Source organism: Pan troglodytes, chromosome 7 (genome assembly GCF_028858775.2).
Source record: "Pan troglodytes isolate AG18354 chromosome 7, NHGRI_mPanTro3-v2.0_pri, whole genome shotgun sequence".
NCBI lineage: Eukaryota > Metazoa > Chordata > Mammalia > Primates > Hominidae > Pan > Pan troglodytes.
Window position 1 is genome coordinate 36396023 of NC_072405.2, and position 18989 is coordinate 36415011.

General features: G+C 43.8%; 1 protein-coding gene across 3 annotated transcripts in view; it reads right to left on the minus strand.

Moving 5' to 3' along the window:
* NUGGC (nuclear GTPase, germinal center associated) overlaps positions 1-18989 on the minus strand; it is a 62430-nt gene that overhangs the window by 20700 nt on the left and 22741 nt on the right. For 2 of the 3 annotated variants that reach the window (XM_519681.8, XM_024345100.3), the window contains 5 exons: positions 17687-17862; positions 15530-15548; positions 13243-13332; positions 4826-4931; positions 2844-2977 (listed from right to left, as the gene is read on the minus strand). In XM_519681.8, the coding sequence (XP_519681.5) occupies positions 2844-2977; positions 4826-4931; positions 13243-13332; positions 15530-15548; positions 17687-17862 (525 nt within the window). The remainder of the gene's footprint in view (positions 1-2843; positions 2978-4825; positions 4932-13242; positions 13333-15529; positions 15549-17686; positions 17863-18989) is intronic. The other variant, XM_063816974.1, reaches the window with a different exon arrangement.

Sequence of the window (18989 nt, forward strand, 5' to 3'; positions counted from 1 at the left end):
GGAGCAGGCTCTTAGTCATGCTCTTTTATTCCAGGGCACAGCACAGAGAGCAAAACCCATAGACATTTGTGGATTGAACAAGTGGCCCAGAGAAACTGCAAGATAATTTGGGCTTTTAAATTCTATTCCAAATAGACAGAAATAGCTCTCGAATCAATGTGTGACCTGATACAGGTGATTTAACTTCTCTGATTCTCAACGGTATCATCTTTAAAGTAAGTGAATTGGGTTGAATGATCTTGAAAACAACCTCACACTCTAAAATGCTGTGAATCTTGGAGTAAATACGTTTTAGAGTTTATGGAGACTGTTTAGCATTCGGTGCACCCCGGGAATTTCCCTCATTTTCACCATTAAGACTTCTACAAAGCATTTTTCCCAGGACATCCTTTAGATTCTTTTGAATTTGTGGTGTCACCAGTGATGAAAATGAAAGAAGAAAGAAGTCATGGAAAGAAAAGCCATGGGCATGATTCTCACAATGCCTCACTCTCAATAAATCCTTGTTGAATAAACAAAAGAATGATAAGAAAGGGAAGAGCGGAGAATAAAAGAACAATAAGAAACAAAGAAGCTGGCACTTAGTATGAATAAACGCAGACTTCATTTGACATTGAGATGTGATCATCAACTTCCTATGGACTCTTAAAAATAATGATTGCTCATTTAAAATCACTACTCAAACTCCAAATTTTTGGTTTCAGTGATCATCTTTGAAAAAAAATCAATCACACACATATTTAGATTTGATTTTTCAGAATTCAAAGGAACTGACAAATTCTTGCCTTCCAACTTTCTATCAAAGAGCTAAGAGTAAGACCAATACCTAAGGCCAAGGAATTTTGAGCAAAGTTGCCAGCAACTCCCTAACATAGCTATTGCAGAATTGCCAGTCAGCCCCCTTCTCCTCTATGTTTTCCACTGCTTGGAGTCTGGCTGCAAGGGTGAATCTGAGCCCCTCTGAGCTCTGCACTTCCATATTAGCAAAGAAAACACGTGGGGTGGGCACTTCTGGCCTTGATGGCAAAATGCCTTGTCCTAATGTTTGTAAAATACACCAACCTCACACAGCCTACATCGGATTCATTTTCCATCAGCACTTCCAAAAGCAATCTTGTGCTGGGCAGAGAGACAAATTTCACCCTGAAGAACTGTTTTGGGAAATTGGAAGGTCAAACCCTTCCCCAACGATTTCAGCGGACAAAGTCAAATAAGAAAATCTCAGATTCCAAGAGTTTTGTTTTGTTTTTGTCCTGTACAACTAGACCAAAACAAGTCATAAGAAATAGATTAAAAAAAGATTGAATTTTGCTCTATATGCCCCTTTTATGCAGAAGAAAGACCCCACACCACTAAAGACTTTTTACAAGCATTTATACACAACCAAAGGCCCCAGGTGGCACTGCTTACTCCCACGTGGAAGTCAGGTCTCGAGTGTCTGCCTCCCCTTGCCACCCCACAGGGTCACCATTGGCCCACCTTCCCCATCCTCAGGACCAGCTCCTCGACCACTCACAAAGCCCTATTCATGTACTTCCTCTGCCCCTTCCCTGTTCCAGCATAACAAGAAGACAAACACCTTGACTGTGCACATCTGACAGGTGAAGGCAAGTGTGGAAATAAGTGAAAACCAACCAAATGAGGACAAGCAGAGGCTGTTTATTCACAGCTCACTACAGCAACAGAGTCAGCCACCATCATTTGAGTTCAGCAGAGACTCAAAAGCAGGCAGGGGAGTGGAAAAGCTTCATGGTGGACAAAAGGAAAGGCTTCGGGGTGCCCTGATTGGAGGCTGTTGGCCTGGGGACACTAAAGACGGGCTAGCTAAAAGCAGAGCAGCCAATGTGGTTGGTTAGGCATAGACATTTGGTTTTCCCGGTTGGTAGTAAGTTGGAAGCAGGAACAGAGATTAGGGAAGTTATTCATCAAGTCCCGGCCATCTGGTGCTGATTGTTACAGAGTTATTCTTTAGCCTCCTGGGTTGTTATTAGAGATAGCAGTTTGACTTCCTGAAGTCTGACTTACAGACAGAAGGCTTCCTGGGCTGTTTATTGTAGATAAGAGGTTGGTTTCTGGGCAGGTGGCTGCAGGTTGTGGTCAGAGATCTATTTTTACGCACGGTCCAGCAATTGTCTTTGCATATTCCATCTCTCATAAGGAGACAACACAGCTGGTGACTGACGACAGTAAGAGGTTTTTCTCCAAAACCCCCCAAGTCTCTAATCTAGCAGCTTATCCCTCTTATTTTAGGGTTAAAAAGAAACCATCCATGAAAGAGATAAATATGTCAATTACTATGAGAAAAGTAATTTTAACTACTTTTTCAGAAGGCCTGCATTCTTGCCAGTGAAGATAACTATTGAAACTCTACTGAAATTCCCTCCAAGCTTCCATCCTCTCACATTATTTTCCTGTGCTCTTCTGAGCTTGAGATTCTGACAGCACCAGAGGCAGATGAAATATTTTTGGACTGTATACATAAACACGCCTCTCCAGGGTAACCAAGAAGTGTCTGTATTCCACTAGAAGCAAGCCAAATCACGCCTGCCATCGCTTAAACACATTCCACCTTGTTCGAGTCTCAGGAGAGTTGGAAAATAGCTACTATTTTGACATTTTTCTCTCAGCCCATCTGTCCCAGGTAAAATATTACTCCTTTCTCTTTTACCCAAATGTTATGATTTTAACCCTCTAATTATCTTTTTGTCCTTTTAGACTCTCTGAACTTCATATCTTCCTTTAATATGAAAAGAAAAAATATCGTAAGTTAATTTTCTAACTTGGTAAAAGGAAATGTCCTGCCCAGGAAGGGGGAGGATATGAAAACCCAGTGTCTTCCATACCGGCAGGTTTTGCGTGGAGTTGAAACTATCTGTGAGGAGCAACAGGCCAAAGGCTTCAGTCACATACTTGGTCACTGTCCTCTTCTTCTTGTCCAAGAGGCTCTTCCTGATGTATTCTCTTAACTTAGGGATTTCTGGAATTCACAGGCAGCACAAATAATTGTTAAAGGCCAGAAGTTTGTGGTCAATAGAATTCATAAAAGTTGAAAGACCAAGGTGGCGATATGAATGAACTAGAGTTGAGATCCCAAGTGGGCTGGATGCCTACAGAACCAACCTTTCTGAAAAGCACTTTTCCCATGTCTAGGATCAATGACAGTGATGAATGGTAGATCAGCAATACTGCATATTCATTTTCTTTAGCCGTATAAAAAAAACTACATGGAAAAGAACAGGCTAGTTGAAAACATGGGCTCTTTCCTTTGAATAGCTATCACCTGCAGAGGTAAACCAAAGTGCTCAGAATTCTAGAGTCCCAGCCCTTCAGTCCCCCTAGACTTTTCTACCTATATCAACTAACCCTTAACACCAGAATAGCCCATGCTTGCTGTAGAAAGGAACAAGAACCTCTGACATGCAGGATTCTAGATGTGACAGGATTCCTGTCACATCCTAACCCATTGTCTGTCAGAAGATAATAGATGCCACTCTACCCTTTTCCCCATTATTCCCATATGTGTCAATTTCTGTATATTATTCCTTCCATATACCATGCTAGTTTTGTCTTTTATACCCTTAATCAAGCAGTTCCCCCATCTCTGGGAACATTTCACACCTTCTGCTCCTTAACCTCCATTCACATACCTACACATCTAATAAAATGCATGCACGTTGCAAGCCATATCAAGTTCAGATGAGAATGCAGTCCTGACCCTGCCTGCCCACCCACTTTCCACTGAGTATCTAGTGCACGCAGAGCTCTAGGTTCCCCGGGCTTCTATTGCACTCATGGTCAGCAACAACTAAGCCTTATTTTTACTTCAGTTTTTGCATTTGGGTTAGTATTAGCTCCTCATCCAGATTTCAAGTTCTGTGAAGAAAGAGCCATGCCTTATGCTTTCACTGCCTCACAGACAAAATATACAATAGTCACTCAGGAAACAATTCTAATGCCTGAAGCTGGGTGGGAGGGGACTAAGGAAATGATAACCCAATTTTTTTTTTTTTTTTTTTGAGACGAAGTTCCACTGTTGTCACCCAGACTGGAGTTCAATGGTGCGATCTCGGCTCACTGCAACCTCCACCTCCCAGATTCAAGCAATTGTCCTGCCTTAGCCTCCCGAGTAGCTGGCACCACCACGCCCGGCTAATTTTTGTATTTTTTAGTAGAAATGGGGTTTCACCATATTGGTCAGGTTGGTCTTGAACTCCTGACCTTAGGGGATCAACCCACCTCGACCTCCCAAAGTGCTGGGATTACAGGCATGAACAAACATGCCTGGCTTTTTTTGTTGTTGTTTTTTGAGACAGAGTTTCACTCTTGTTGTCCAGGCTGTAGTGCAATGGCGCAATCTCGGCTCACTGCAACCTCTGCCTCCCAGGTTCAAGCAATTCTCCTGCCTCAGCCTCCCAAGTAGCTGAGATTATAGGCATGCACCACCACGCCTGGCAAATTTTGTATTTTTAGTAGAGATGGGGTTTCACCATGTTTGTCAGGCTGGTCTCGTACTCCTGACCTCAGGTGATCTACCCACTTTGGCCTCCCAAAGTGCTGGAATTACAGGTGTGAGCCACTGCGCCCAGCAACCCAATTATTTGACCTTTACCAACCCATGGTAAGATTTGGAGGCAAGAGGAACTGTGGTCTCTGGCACCACAACAATGCAGAGAGGAAAATATCCTTATTTGCAATTCGTATTGAAACCATGGCAAGCTGGAAAAAAATTGTTTGTGTGACACAAAAAGTTCTAGAGCAGGAAATTCGAAGTGCCAAGCTTGATCTTGAGAATTTTAGTGATGGAGATTTAAAAAACATAAATTACCCGTTTCCTCCTCGGTGAGGAGAGCCTGCTGCCAGTACTCCTGGGCGCTGACTGTATACACCAGATCTGAGGCTTCCAGAACCTTGAAGTCCGCTGGCAGTTTTCTCTGAAGTGAGAGAGTCACACAGAAAACAGAATAACTCAGACCATGGCAAAGGCAATCATGCACAGGACCCACAAGAGCCTTCAGCCAATTTCAGCTCACTCACTTTCAGTTCTCCATGACCCTCTCTGGGAACAGACAATGTTCTCAATGTCTGGTGTTGCCATCTGTCCACTCCTAACAAGGTCAGAAGTTATGAGGAAACTGCTGCATAGAAACTATTCTCTTGGGAGTTAATATCAATTCTAGAAGAAAATGTGTAGAGAAAATAGTTCAAAGGTGTATTTAAATGTTCAGAGGGGGAATAATACCAGGATCCTTTCTCAAAAAAGAAACACATGTCTGGAATAGGCAGTGATGTGCTGCAGCCAGCTCGTACCAGCTCCTGAAAGCCAACAGCACACATCACTTTCCTACTCTGCATTCAGTGACGTCACACTGGTAGCTTGAAATTGACAATGTTGGGACTGTTTCAGTCCTGAATCTCAAATTGATAACCCAAATCCATAACCACATTGTGATCCCCAATCTTCAACCAAATAATTCCAGCTGACATGTGACCACAGCTTATCAATACTAAGAGGCACATCATTTCCCTGTTTAAGATTTCTGAAATTGAGATGCATCTTGCAACTGCTATAGACCAGGTGACAGTCACAAGGTGGTTGTCACTGCCTGCGTGTTATGGGCTGAAATGTATCCCCCTCCAAAATTCACATGTTGAGGTCCCAATCTCCACTAACTCCTATTTACACCACAGGAATTGGCAAATGGTACACATCAGCCTTTTGGGTTTTTTGTTTGTTTGTTTGTTTGGGGGGATTTTTTTGTTTTTAAACAAAGAGCTAGTTGTTAAACATTTACAAGCGCAACGCAACACAAACCTGGCTAAGGTCCTAGAAAAGTGACAGTTTCTTAAGTAGTTAGTGAGTAATCATACACATTTTAATGCAGACTAATGTTGAAACATTAGTCTGGGTGCAGTGGTTCACACCTGTAATCCTAGCACTTTGGGAGGCCAAGGCAGGCGGATCACAAGGTCAGGAGTTCGAGACCAGCCTGGCCAATATGGTGAAACCCCATCTCTACTAAAAAATACAAAAATTAGCCAGGCATGGTGGTGTGCACTTGTAGTCGCAGCTACTCGGGAGGCTGAGACAAGAGAATTGTTTGAACCCGGGAGGTAGAGGTTGCAATGAGCCAAGATCATGCCACTGCACTCCAGCCTGGGTGACAGAGAGAGATTCCATCTCAAAAAAAAAAAAAAAAAAAAAAAAAAAAGTCAAGCAATAAAGAATTATTTGAGGGAGTCTTTTTTTGTGCTTAGAAAAACATTGTCGTGGAGAAGTCATACTAGAATCATACAGAAATAGAATTACATATTCTTTCATTCTTCTTACTTAAAAAAGAGAAAAACATTCACCTATAGAATGTGCATGTGCGTGTGTGGGTATTTGAGGGAGGTAGAAAGCAGTGAAGAGTTGTCAATCTCTTTCTGATGCAAAGATATAAAGAGCTGAGTGAGTAGACGCCTTGCAGTCCACTGGGACTGGTGAGAAGCCGTGTCCCTGGCAAGCTATAAGCACATGTAGTTAAGGCTGGAATACGGATATCTGTGTAGACTGCCAGAAGCCCACCCCCACCAACCCCCTTATAGAGTGAGCTGAAGTTGCAAAAAGAATCTATCTGCTGAGATTTTGCTTTGATAGAGTTTTCACTCTAGGAAAAAGTTTAGGGAAAGCTGAAACTATTTTCTACTGGGAGATGAAATTAATGTAGAATTAACTTTAAGTAGGGTTTTAAAACAGTTCCAAGAAAGGCATGTGCTTAGCTGTGTCTAGATGTTTGCATTATTTAAAATCTGGACCTAAATCTTGTATAACTTTTCTAAAAATTATTGAAGATTAGTTAACATTTATGCTTTTTATTGTAGTAAAAAGAAATGTTTTTATAGTGTCAGTGAAGTGACTCTAGTATAAAGCGTTCATATTATTGTAAAAGAGAAGTAGAAACAGCTATAGCTAGAGGTAGGATCCAAGATGTTAGTAGATATTCATTAAATAATGCAACAGAAACATTACACACTGTTCTAATTTAAACACATGGCTTGTCATAATAAAACGTAACACAATATATTAAAGTTTGTAAAAAGACGTTGTATGTGAGAGAGGAGAAAACGTGGAAGCTCAGACCAGAAGGGAGGCTAGGTGTGGTGGCTCACACCTGTAATCCCAGCACTTTGGGAAGCCGAGGCAGGTGGATTGCCTAAGCTCAGGAATTCAGGACCAGCCTGGCCAACATGGTGAAACCCCGTCTCTACTAAAAATACAAAAAATTAGTCGGGCATGGAGGCACACACCTGTAGTCCCAACTACTCGGGAGGCTGAGGCAGGAGAATTCCTTGAGCCTGGGAGGCAGAGGCTGCAGTGAGCCATGATCATGCCATTGAACTCCAGCCAGGACAACAAAGGAAGACACTATCTTAAAAAAATAAAATAAAAGGCCGGGCACGGTGGCTCATGCCTGTAATCCCAGCACTTTGGGAGGCTGAGGCGGGCAAATCACCGGAGGTCTGGAGTTTGAGACCAGCCTGATCAACATGGAGAAACCCCATCTCTACTAAAAATACAAAATTAGCCAGGCATGGTGGTGGGTGCCTGTAATCCCAGCTACTCGGGAGGCTGAGGCAGGAGAATCGCCTGAACCAGTGAGGCAGATGCTGCGGTAAGCCAAATCGTGCCATTACATTCCAGCCTGGGCAACAAGAACAAAACTCTGTTAAAAAAAAAAAAAAAAGAAAGAAAAAGAAAAAAGGAAAGGAAAAGAAAGGAAAGGAAAGGAAGAAAGAAAACAGAAGGGTTACTCAATGGAAGCAGAATCAGAAAGGATATAGTAAAGTTGGAGTTACACTGAAACCAGTAATATCAATCATGACCCAGCTGGGTGAGGCGGCTCATGCCTGTAATCCTAGCACTTTGGGAGGCTGAGACAGGTGGGTCACCTGAGGTCAGGAGTTCGAGACCAGCCTGGCCAATATGGTGAAACCCTGTCTTCACTAAAAATACAAAAATTAGCCAGTTGTGGTGGCGCATGCCTGTAATCCCAGCTACCTGGGAGACTGAAGCAGGAGAATCACTTGAACCCAGGAGGCAGAGGTTGCAGTGAGCCAAGATTGTGCCACTGCATTCTAGCCTGGGCAACAGAGCCAGGCTCCGTCTCAAAAAAAAAAAAAAAAAAAAAAAATCATGACCTGATTTTTAAAAATCTACCTGAAATCAGTGACATAAATCATGACTCATTTTTTAAATCCACCTTTTCTAGCTTTGTCATGAAAATTATGTTGCAGTGATGTCACTCTGCCACTGTCTTACTTGTATGAAATAATTTGATCTGAGCCCCTAGCACTCTTTTTTTGCTGTTGTTAGAGATGGGGGTCTTGCTATGTTGCCCTAGCTGGTCTTGAACTCCTGGCCTCATACAATCCTCCCACCTCAGCCTCCCAAAGTGCTGAGATTACAGGTGTGAGCCACTGCTCCTGGCCCAATTATTATTTTTAATGTTATTCTCGCTAAAAGAAACCCCAGATTCCTGGAGAGTAGTTGTTCTATATCTTGGGGCAGGGAAAAATAAAGTGAACCTGAATATCTTGTTGTAGCTAGACAGCAAGAATGTTTTTTAAATGCTAAAGGGAGTAATGCTAAAGGGAGTCAGCTTAAAGGGTTCCCACTGGCCAAAAAGTGACACATTGAGCATCAGAATGAACACAATAGTTCTGTGAAAAGCTATGAGCTCATTATGATCCTAAAACTGAGTAAATAAAATAAGGTATGTTAAAGTAAAGGCATTAACCACCTCAAACAATATATGCCTGAGACTGTCAAAATTCAGTCTGTAAATTCCACTTGGGCAAGTCCTAAAAGTTCACCTAACATATAAAAGAATATTAACAGTCTTAGTAGGGGCACAAAAATCCTGTCAGGTCAAATCAGGCAGTAAAACTTTGTGAATTAGGTTAAAATAAAAAGTCGTGTGACAGTTTATAGTAAAAACTGAGCCAAGGCAGCCAGGTGCATTGGCTCACGCCTGTAATCCCAGCACTTTGAGAGGCTGAGGGCAGATCACCTGAGGTCGGGAGTTTGAGACCAGCCTGACCAGCATGGAGAAACCCCGTCTCTACTAAAAGTACAAAATTAGCTGGGCGTGGTGGCCCATGCCTGTAATCCCAGCTACTTGGGAGGCTGAGGCAGGAGAATTGCTTGAACCCAGGAGGCGGAGGTTGCGGTGAGCCAAGATAGCGCCATTGCACTCCAGCCTGGGCAACAGGAGCGAAACAAAACAAAACAAAACAAAACGAAAACAAAAACAAACTGGGTCAAGGCAAAATTTAAGGGAAGGTCAAGTGAACCATAACATACCAGGTAGTAAGAAAAGATGTGGAGCTAGAAAGCCTGGTTACTATAGGATGGGGCCCAAATCAGGCATCTTGGAAGGATCTATGTGCCTGTGTCTCAGCCTTGAATCTCAAACTAGTAACTCAAATCCATAACTACATTGTGATCCCCAATCTTCAACCACTTAACTTCAGCTGATATGTGACTACAGCTTATCAATACTAAGAGGCACATTGTTTCCCCGTTTAATATTTTTGAAATTGAGATGCATCTTGCAACTGCTGCAGGCCAGGTGGCAGTCACAAGGTGGTTGTCACTGCCTTGTGTTATGGGCTGAAATGTATCCCCCTCCAAAATTCACATGTTGAGGTCCTAATCTCCACTACCTAAAAATGTGACCTTATATGGAAATTGGGTCATTGAGGATGAAATGTATTAAGATGAAGTCATACTGGAGTAGGGTGGGCCCCTAATCCAATGACTGGTGTCTTTAAAAAAAAGGGGAAATTTGGATACAGAGACACACACATGAGGAGAATGGCATATGAAGACTGGAGTTGTGCTGCCACAAGCCAGGAATTACCAGAAGCAAGCAGAGAGAACTGGACCAGATCCTTCCTTCAGTTTCAGAGGGAGCATGGCGCTGCTAATACCTTGATTTGGACTTCCAGCCTCCAGAACTGGGAGATAATAATTTTCTGTCGTTCCAAGCTACCCAGCTGTGGTGCTTAGGAGGTTCATACACTGCACATGGGTGAACTTGGTCACAGCTGTTCACATTGCCCTTCCTTCTAATGAGTTGTGTGCATTACTTAACTGCCATTTAATATGTCTTTTAAAAGATTATGTTATGATTCAGCATTAAAAGGTCAGCATTTTCCAGGCCGTTACATCGAAAGGCCTGGAAATGGAAACGTGGGGCATATACTTGATGTTAGTGGAAAAAATGCTCGTGGTTGGTGGAGTAGACAGTAATTCCAGATTTTTTTGCAAAGCAACACCTAAGTGCTTCATGGGACCTAGGAAAGGGAGACATCCACATGTAGATGAAGGTGAGTTGTGTTTTGATACTGAGGTATATGCAAAGTGACTGCCTATCCCACACCCAGCCAAAAAAAAAAAAAGTGATGGAAACTCAAAGAATGCCTTATAAAGAACTTCTGTCTCATGTTTTCTGTGATTAAAACTAAATTTGCTCCAAGGCCAGGCACTGTGGCTCACACCTGTAATCCCAGTGCTTTGGGAGGCCCAAGCAGGAGAATTGCTTGAGCCCAGGAATTAGAGACCAGCCTGGGCAACATACCCTGTCTCTACAAAAAATTTAAAAATTAGCTGGATGTGGTGGTGCATACCGGTATACCGGTAGTCCTAGCTCCTTGGGAGGCTGGTGGGGGTCAGGGGGTGTGGAGTGCGGGCAGGAAGATAGCTTGAGCCCAGGAATTCAACGTTGCAGTGAGTTATCATTGTGCCACTACACTCCAGCCTGGCTAACAGAGTGAGACCCATCTGGGAAAAAAAAAAAGTTCCAAACAACGGCATGTAGTACAAGTAAAGGTTTCACAATAATTCAAACTGAAATAAAGTGGTTGGAGAATGAAGGCATCACCTTGCCATCAGAGGTGTGGGTTTTAGGCCTCAGAAGAACTTGCACCATAGCGGTGACAGCTATAGTCACCCTGCAAACTGATGTATTGCAGCCCAGGCCCTAACTCATACAAACCAATTCGGCATGTTTACTGGCATAATTGTAAATTGTGTATTGAAGTATTCTACGTTTCCATTTCCAGGGATAATATGATCAGGCACTCATACAATGCATATTTCTTTAATACCAACAAGAACAATTCAGCAGACCAAGACCAGCTGTACTAAGTTTTGCCTCATTAAAACTGGCATCCAAGAATTGCCTGGTAGAATATTTTGGCTTGAGTATGAGGCCTAATGATATTGCGCTAGAAACAAAAGCTTTGAAATTTTCAATTCCACGTTGCACAACAGACATTTTCTGTATCAATATTATTGAAGGCAAAATACAGAAAGAAACTGAATATAGAGCTGGTCATCGGCCAAATGTTTTTACTATTGAATCCAATACCGAAGATCTTGTTTCAGCCAAACATATCATCTGTCACATGGTACTTACTCTGATATATCCCTTATGTTGTGGTGTTTATATTTTATCTTAAACTTGGTTTTAGTTTTATAGTTGTATAAGACTATTATAGGCCAGACGTGGTGGCTCACATTGGTAATCCCAGCACTTTGGGAGGCCGAGGTGGGTAGATCACCAGAGGTCAGGAGTTCGAGACCAGCCTGGCTAACATGGTGAAACCTCATCTCCACTAAAAATACAAAAATTAGCTGGGCATAGTGGTGGGTACTTGTAATCCCAGCTGCTTGGGAGGCTGAGGCAGGAAAATCGCTTGAACCCAGGGGTCGGAGGTTGCGGTGAGCCGAGATTGCACCACTGCACTCCAGCCTGGGCAACGGAGCGCAACTCTGTCTCAAAATAAAAAAGTAAAAAAAAAAGACTATAATAATAAGAAGTTGTAGGTTTGTACCTATTTTAGTGATAAAATAGTAAAAATAGGAGAACACTAAGTGCAGCTCGGGCCTTATCCCTGTCCACTCCCTCTCACACTCTCCCTCTGAGCCTTTCCAAGCTACTTGCCTGTCATTCGCCAAACACAGCAGCTTGTGTGAACGGTGTTCTTGCTTCTGCCTCAAAAGTGCCTTCTCGACTTTTTCACCTTACTAAAGACTACAGCTTCTTTAAAATTCTGCTCTGCAGAGCACTGTGGTGCCTGCCGAGCTGTAGTCCCAGCTACGTGGGAGGCTGAGGCAGGAGGATCACTTCAGCCCAAGAGTTTGAGACCAGCCTAGGCAACATAGTGGAAACCCCATCTTTAAAAATAATAATAATAAAATTGGCCAGGTGCAGTGGCTCATGCCTGTAATCCCAGCATTTTGGGAGGCCAAGGCAGGCAGATCACCTGAGGTCAGGAGTTCAAGACCAGCCTGGTCAACATGGTAAAACCCTGTCTCTACTAAAAATACAAAAATTAACCAGGCATGGTGGCATGCACCTGTAATCCCAGCTACTCAGGAGGCTGAGGCAGGAGAATCGCTTGAACCCAGGAGACGGAGGTTGCAGTGAGCCGAGTTTGTCCCACTGCACTCCAGCCTGGGTGACAAAGTGAGACTAAGTCTCAAAAAATAATAATAATAAAATAAAATTCTGCTCAGAGGCTGAGTTTTCCTGGAACACCTCCCCAGTCCCACCTCCCCTGCCACCAGTGTGACCTGGCATCTTTCCTCCGTGTCCCATAGCACTCAACAATTCCTCCACTGTATGGAGAGTCCAGACTCACCTGGGCCTACTCCTCTGTGGACCACATGCTCATTCGACCCTCCCAACAATCACAGGAGATAGATATCATTATCTCCCCGCTTTAAAGATGAGAAAATGGTGCCTCAGAGAGGTAACCGAAGCAGTAGGACTGAGTTAAATCCAAACTGTCTCCTCTAGGTCAGTAATCCCAGCACTTTGGGAGTTCAAGGCAGGTGGATCACTTGAGCCCAGGAGTTTGAGAACAGTCTGGACAACATGGTGCAATCCCATCTCTACAAAAAATACAAAAATTAGCCAGACATGGTGGTGCATGCCTATAGTCCCAGCTACTTGAGAGGCTGAGGTGGGAGGATCTCTTGAGCCTGGGAGGCAGAGGTTGCAGTGAGTCAAGATCACACCGCTGCACTCCAGCCTGGCGAACAGAGTGAGACCCGCGTCTCAAAACAAAAGAAACAAACTGTCTATTCCAAAGCTTTGGCCCTTGCAACTACACGATACCAGGCATACATTTGTTTCTCAAAATCTAGTTGCTGGGATACAGAAAAACACATAGGGAAACCTATTAACTCACCTTCAGTTTTTCCTTGAGAATTCTAGTCCTTTGTAGTTTTATCATTTCATTTCTTTCTAAAACAGCCTCTCGCTGACTCTGAATAGCTTGCTAGGTTGCGAAAGGAAATAGAAGCATGCAGAGAGCAGCGTTATCAACAGTGATGAGGTGGCAAGATGCACATTTTTTTGGCAGATTTTCATTTGGTCCAGACAGTCAAATATGCATGCACTGTATTAGAATTATACACAGTTGCCGGGCACGGAGGCTCATGCCTGTAATCCTAGCACGCTGGGAGGCCAAGGTAGGCAGATCACAAGGTCAGGAGATCGAGACCATCCTGGCTAATCCAGTGAAACCCCATCTCTACTAAGAATACAAAAAATTAGCTAGGCGTGGCGGCACGTGCCTGTAGTCCCAGCTACTCGGGAGGCTGAGGCAGGAGAATTGCTTGAACACAGGAAGCAGAGGTTGCAGTGAGTCGAGATCACGCCACTGCACTCCAGCCTGGGCAACAGAGTGAGACTGCATCTCAAAAAAAAAAAAAAAAAATACACGTTGACCCTTGGACTACATGGGTTTGAACTGCATAGGTCCACTTATACGTGGATTCTTTTTCAATAATTGAAAAAGATTTGAAGATTTGCGACAATCTGAAAAAACTCACAGACAAACCCTGTAGCCTAGAAGTATCAAAAAATTAACAAAAAGGTGTCATGAATACATAAAATAGATGTAGATCCCAGTTTATATTTGATAATGTACTACCACGAAATGCACACGATTCTATCATGAAAAGTTAAAATTTATCAAAACTTCTGTAAACATCTATAGACTACATGGCACCATTGGCAGTCAAGAGAAATGTAAACAAACATTAAGATGCAGTATTAAATCATAACTGCATAAAATTAACTGTAGTACACACTATACTACTGTAATAACTTCAGAGCCACCTCCTGTTGCTGGTGTGGTGAGCTCAAGTGTTGCAAATATCCACTTAAAATGCCAAACACCGTGTGATACTAATGATCTCCATGTGAACAACTGCTCCAGTAAATTGCGTATGGCAATAAAAAGTGATCTTTTGCAGTTCTCATATATTTTTCAGCCTGTTTAGAGCAATACCCTAAATCTTGAATAACACCATCGGACCCACGTGAAGTCCAGTGATCCTGGAGGGGCTCCCAAGTAGCAGAGAAAAGTCATGACATTACAAGAAAAAGTTGAATCGCTTCATATGTGCCGTAGATTGAGGTCTGCAGCTGCTGTTGCCTGTCAGTTTAGATGTACGATTCATCTTGTAAACAGATGAAGTAAACTTATGCTATTAATAAATACGGTGCCGTATTGTAAATGTATTTTCTCTTCCTTATGATTTTCTTTCTTTTTTTTTTTTTTGTTGTTGTTGTTGTTTGAGATGGAGTCTCACTGTTGCTCAGGCTGGAGTGCAGTGGCGCGATCTCAGCTCAGTGCAACCTCCGCCTCCCAGGTTCAAGTGATTGTCCTGCCTCAGCCTACTGAGTAGCTGGGATTACAGGTGCATTCCACCAGGCCCAGCTAATTTTTGCATTTTTAGTAGAAACGGGGTTTCACCATGTTGGTTGGGCTGGTCTTAACTCCTGACCTCATGATCCGCCCACCTCAGCCTTCCAAAGTGTTGGGATTACAGGCATGAGTCACCAAGCCCTGCCATGATTTTCTTAATGACATTTTCTTTTCTCTAGCTTACTTATTGTAAGAATACAGAACATAATACATACACAAAATATGTATTAATCGACTGTTTATGCTATCGGTAAGACTGCCAATCAACAGTGGCTATTAGTAGTTAAGTTTTTGGGGAATCAAAAATTATGTGTGGATTTTCAATTGAGCAGGGAGTTGGCACACTAATCTCTACATTGTTCAAGAGCCAACTGTAATATTAGTCATAAAAAGTATTATTTAAAAAGAATTAGTTCAGGCCGGGCGCGGTGGCTCACGCCTGTAATCCCAGCACTTTGGGAGGCTGAAGCAGGTGGATCACCTGAGGTCAGGGGTTCGAAACCAGCCTGGCCAACGTGGTGAAACCCCATCTCTACTAAAAATACAAAAATTAGCCAGGCATGGTGGTGGGTACCTGTAATCCCAGCTACTCCGGAGGCTGAATTAGGAGAATTGCTTGAACCTGGGAGGCAGAGGTTGCTGTGAGCCGAGATCGCACCACTGCAGTCCAGCCTGGGTGACAGAGTGAGACTCTGTCTCAAAAAAATTAAAAATAAATAAATAATAATTAAAAAATAAAAATAAACTAGTTCATACTTACATTTCCCACCTTTCTTTCCCTGAAATGAAATTAGAAAAATGTAACAATTACTTAACTTTTACTATGTGTCACTGCAGTCTTTCGACTTTCCCCAAAAGCAGCACACACTCCCCTGTGTCTGTGCCTTTTCATAAGTTCTTTCTTTGACCCAATGCTCTCTCTTCTGACCCATCTCCAGCATCCACTTGAAAAAAGTGCCTTCATTTCTCAACGGCCAGCCAGCGTTTCGTCAGCTGTGAACATTTTCTGTGACCTCACTCCCTGTCCCAGTCAAAAATGCAGCCCTCTCACCCTGGGTTCCCATAGCACCTGGCTTGTCCCTTCATGTATAACCTTTAACCCTCTTTTAGATGGTGAGCTCAAAGACTGGGCAATGTGCCTCTGAATCCACAGCCCCTACCTGTGTTCAATAAATGCTTATCATTAATAAATTAGATTTAATTATGTTAATTTTTTTTTCAGACGGAGTCTCGCTCTGTTGCCCAGGCTGGAGTGCAGTGGTACGATCTCAGCTCACTGCAACCTCCACATTCCAGGTCCAAGCGATTCCCCTGCCTCAGCCTCCTGAGTAGCTGGGACTACAGGTGTGCATCACCACGCCCAGCCAATTTATTTTGTATTTTTTAGTACAGATGGGTTTCACCATGTTGGCCAGGATGGTCTCAATCTCCTGACCTTGTGATCTGCCCGCCTCAGCCTCCCAAAGTGCTGGGATTACAGGTGTGAGCCACCACACTCAGCCTAATTGTGTAAATTTTAGTGTTGGCATTGGAAAGGGAGGGCTGGAGATATTCTCTGCTGGGGTGAGATGGGGAGAAATGAAGCTGCAATTCCAACCCAGACCACGACAGCAAGGGAAGTCCTGGAGACAGCAGTCAGACCTAAGCTTCAGTGGGCATGGAGGAAATGGTGGAGGGGCTGTAAAGGAGCTCTTGTTGGAGGTGAGACACATCCGTGACATCACATCCCGTGAGCACACACCCCATGGATCCAGGAAAGCCCAGTTTATACCCGCTGATCCCGTCTAAGGACTAATCATACCCCCTCTCACTCTCAAAATTGTCCCAATATAGAAGGTTAGTTATAGTCTTCCTAACTATAGGGACAACAGAGCTCTCCATAGATATCAACATCTATTAAGCCCCAAAATGCATACCTTGCATTGTTATTTGTTATAATACAACTCTTAGAGAATGCATCTACCTTCTCCCGAAGTTCTAAAACTTTTGAGGACCTGTTCCAAGTGAGTTAAAAAGTTCAGGAGTCTCTGGCTGGGGATGCTGGGCTTAATACCTAGGTAATGGGTTGATCTGTGCATCAAACCACCATGGCACATGTTTACCTGTGTAACAAACCTGCACACCCTGCACATGTACCCTGGAACTTAAAATAAAAATAAAAATTTAATGATTTTTAAAAAGCTCAGGAGTACAAAAACCTGAAACATCAAAGCTGTACCCTGGGCTGGGTGCAGTGGCTCACACCTGTAATCCCAGCACTTTGGGAGGCCAAGGCGGGCAGATCACCTGAGATCCGGAGTTCAAGACCACCCCGGCCAACATGGCGAAACCCCATCTCTACTAAAATACAAAAATTAGCTGGGCGGACTGGCCGGCGCCTGTAATCCCAGCTACTGGGGAGGCTGAGGCAGGAGAATTGCTTGAACCCAGGAGACGGAGGTTGCAGTGAGCTGAGATCGTGCCATTGCACTCCAGCCTGGGTGGCACAGCAAGACACTGTGCCAAAAAAAAAAAAAAAAAAAAAGCTGTACCCTACCAGATAGTATTACAGGCTGTACCCCCTAGTTATGGGGGCGTCTACACTTTCTACATCTGTGGAGCAGGTGGGATCATCACATCACACAGTGCAGGAGGTACACCATCTGCATCTGGTACATGTGAGTGGCACCCCCAGAGCTGTGTAGGGGACACCAGCTTGGCACTAAGCAGCTACCCTGGAAGGTTCAGATTCCTAAGACAACCCAACCAGGGGTCCTGATGTCCCAGGAAGTCACCCAGCCTTTTCTTTCCTCCCCAACAATCACTTCCTGAAGCCCTCTAACCATGTTACAAAGTCAAGCTCCATGCTACTGTAGGCAGGACCCACAGAGGAAAGCCCCTGACTGGAGCCCACATCCCTGCGAGCCCAGCACAATACCTTAGGTATTCTGGCAAGTGGAGTTTGTCCATCTTGGTGACCACCAGGGCCACGTCCCTACAGAAACCCCGCTGGCAGGCTTTGATGCTCTCATTCAGAAGGTCTTCGTGGGCTCGCCCCCCAGAAACTCGCTCTATGTCGCTGATCACCCAGATCACTGAGCACTTGTCAATGGTCTGCAAAACATGACCACGGCATGTGTCAGCACAGGAATGGAGTCACGGTTCCTGAGGACCGATTCCCTAATGTATCCCTTAAGCCTCTCCCTCCAGTCCCACCCCTCACTGCTCCCCACCGCACTCTGTGCACTAGCTGGACTGAGCTATGCGTTGTTTCTCATATGTGCCTTGTTCTGTTAATTCCCTGGCCACAGCCTCTGCCTAGCCCCCATTTGTTCCTCAAGACTGTGGAGGACCTCTCAGGCATTGGGCTGGCTTCTGCATCCTGTAACACCTGGACTTACCTCCCGCAGCGCCTCTGAGACACAGTGACTGCACCGGGTCTGCTCTCTGCCCCTTGATGGGAAGCAACTGTCTGCACCTTTCCTCTTGGGATCCACCTCACCTCAAGCCCAGTGCTTGGCACACAGGAGAGGCTTCACAGAAGTTTGTGGCATTAAAGATTGACAGAATTCCCTAAATCAGTCCTCCAGTCCCAGTCCCAGATCCATCACTGGCTTGCTTTATCTCAGTTGTCCCCTGGGGAAAATTCTTGTTTTTCCAGAACTAGGTTTGGTGGTGCACCTACCCTCAAGCTGTCACCTGACGGCAGCATTTTGATGTTTGACTGCCCCTGCACGTTTAGTTCAATGCCACCAGATGGCAGCATGGAGCCAGAAACCATATGACAAGTTGCAAAGGCCAATGAACATGAAACAACATAATGGCGTGAATGTTGCTTTATTAAATATGCAACTTTCACATGACGATCATGTGTAGCCTGTGACGTTTCTCTAATTGTATTGTTACTCTTGTCTTACCTCCACATAAATGAAAATCTGGTTCAACTCAGGGATTGAGTTTATTTGTGGTTCCTCAGTGCTTTGCATACAAAGGGATGACAAGTTTGTGACTTGAAAATTAAATCATCATTTTGCTTTACACCAGTAGTTTTTAACTAGTAGAGATTTTGTGCCCCAGAATATATAAACAGTCTCCAATTTGTGATGATTCAGCTTACAATTTTTCTTTTCAACTTTACAATGGGTTTACTGAACAATTGGTAAGTCCAGTACAAACGGGGCTAATGATGGTTATGATTCCAGCTTACAGTGGGCTTATCAGGATGCATTTCTATGGTACAT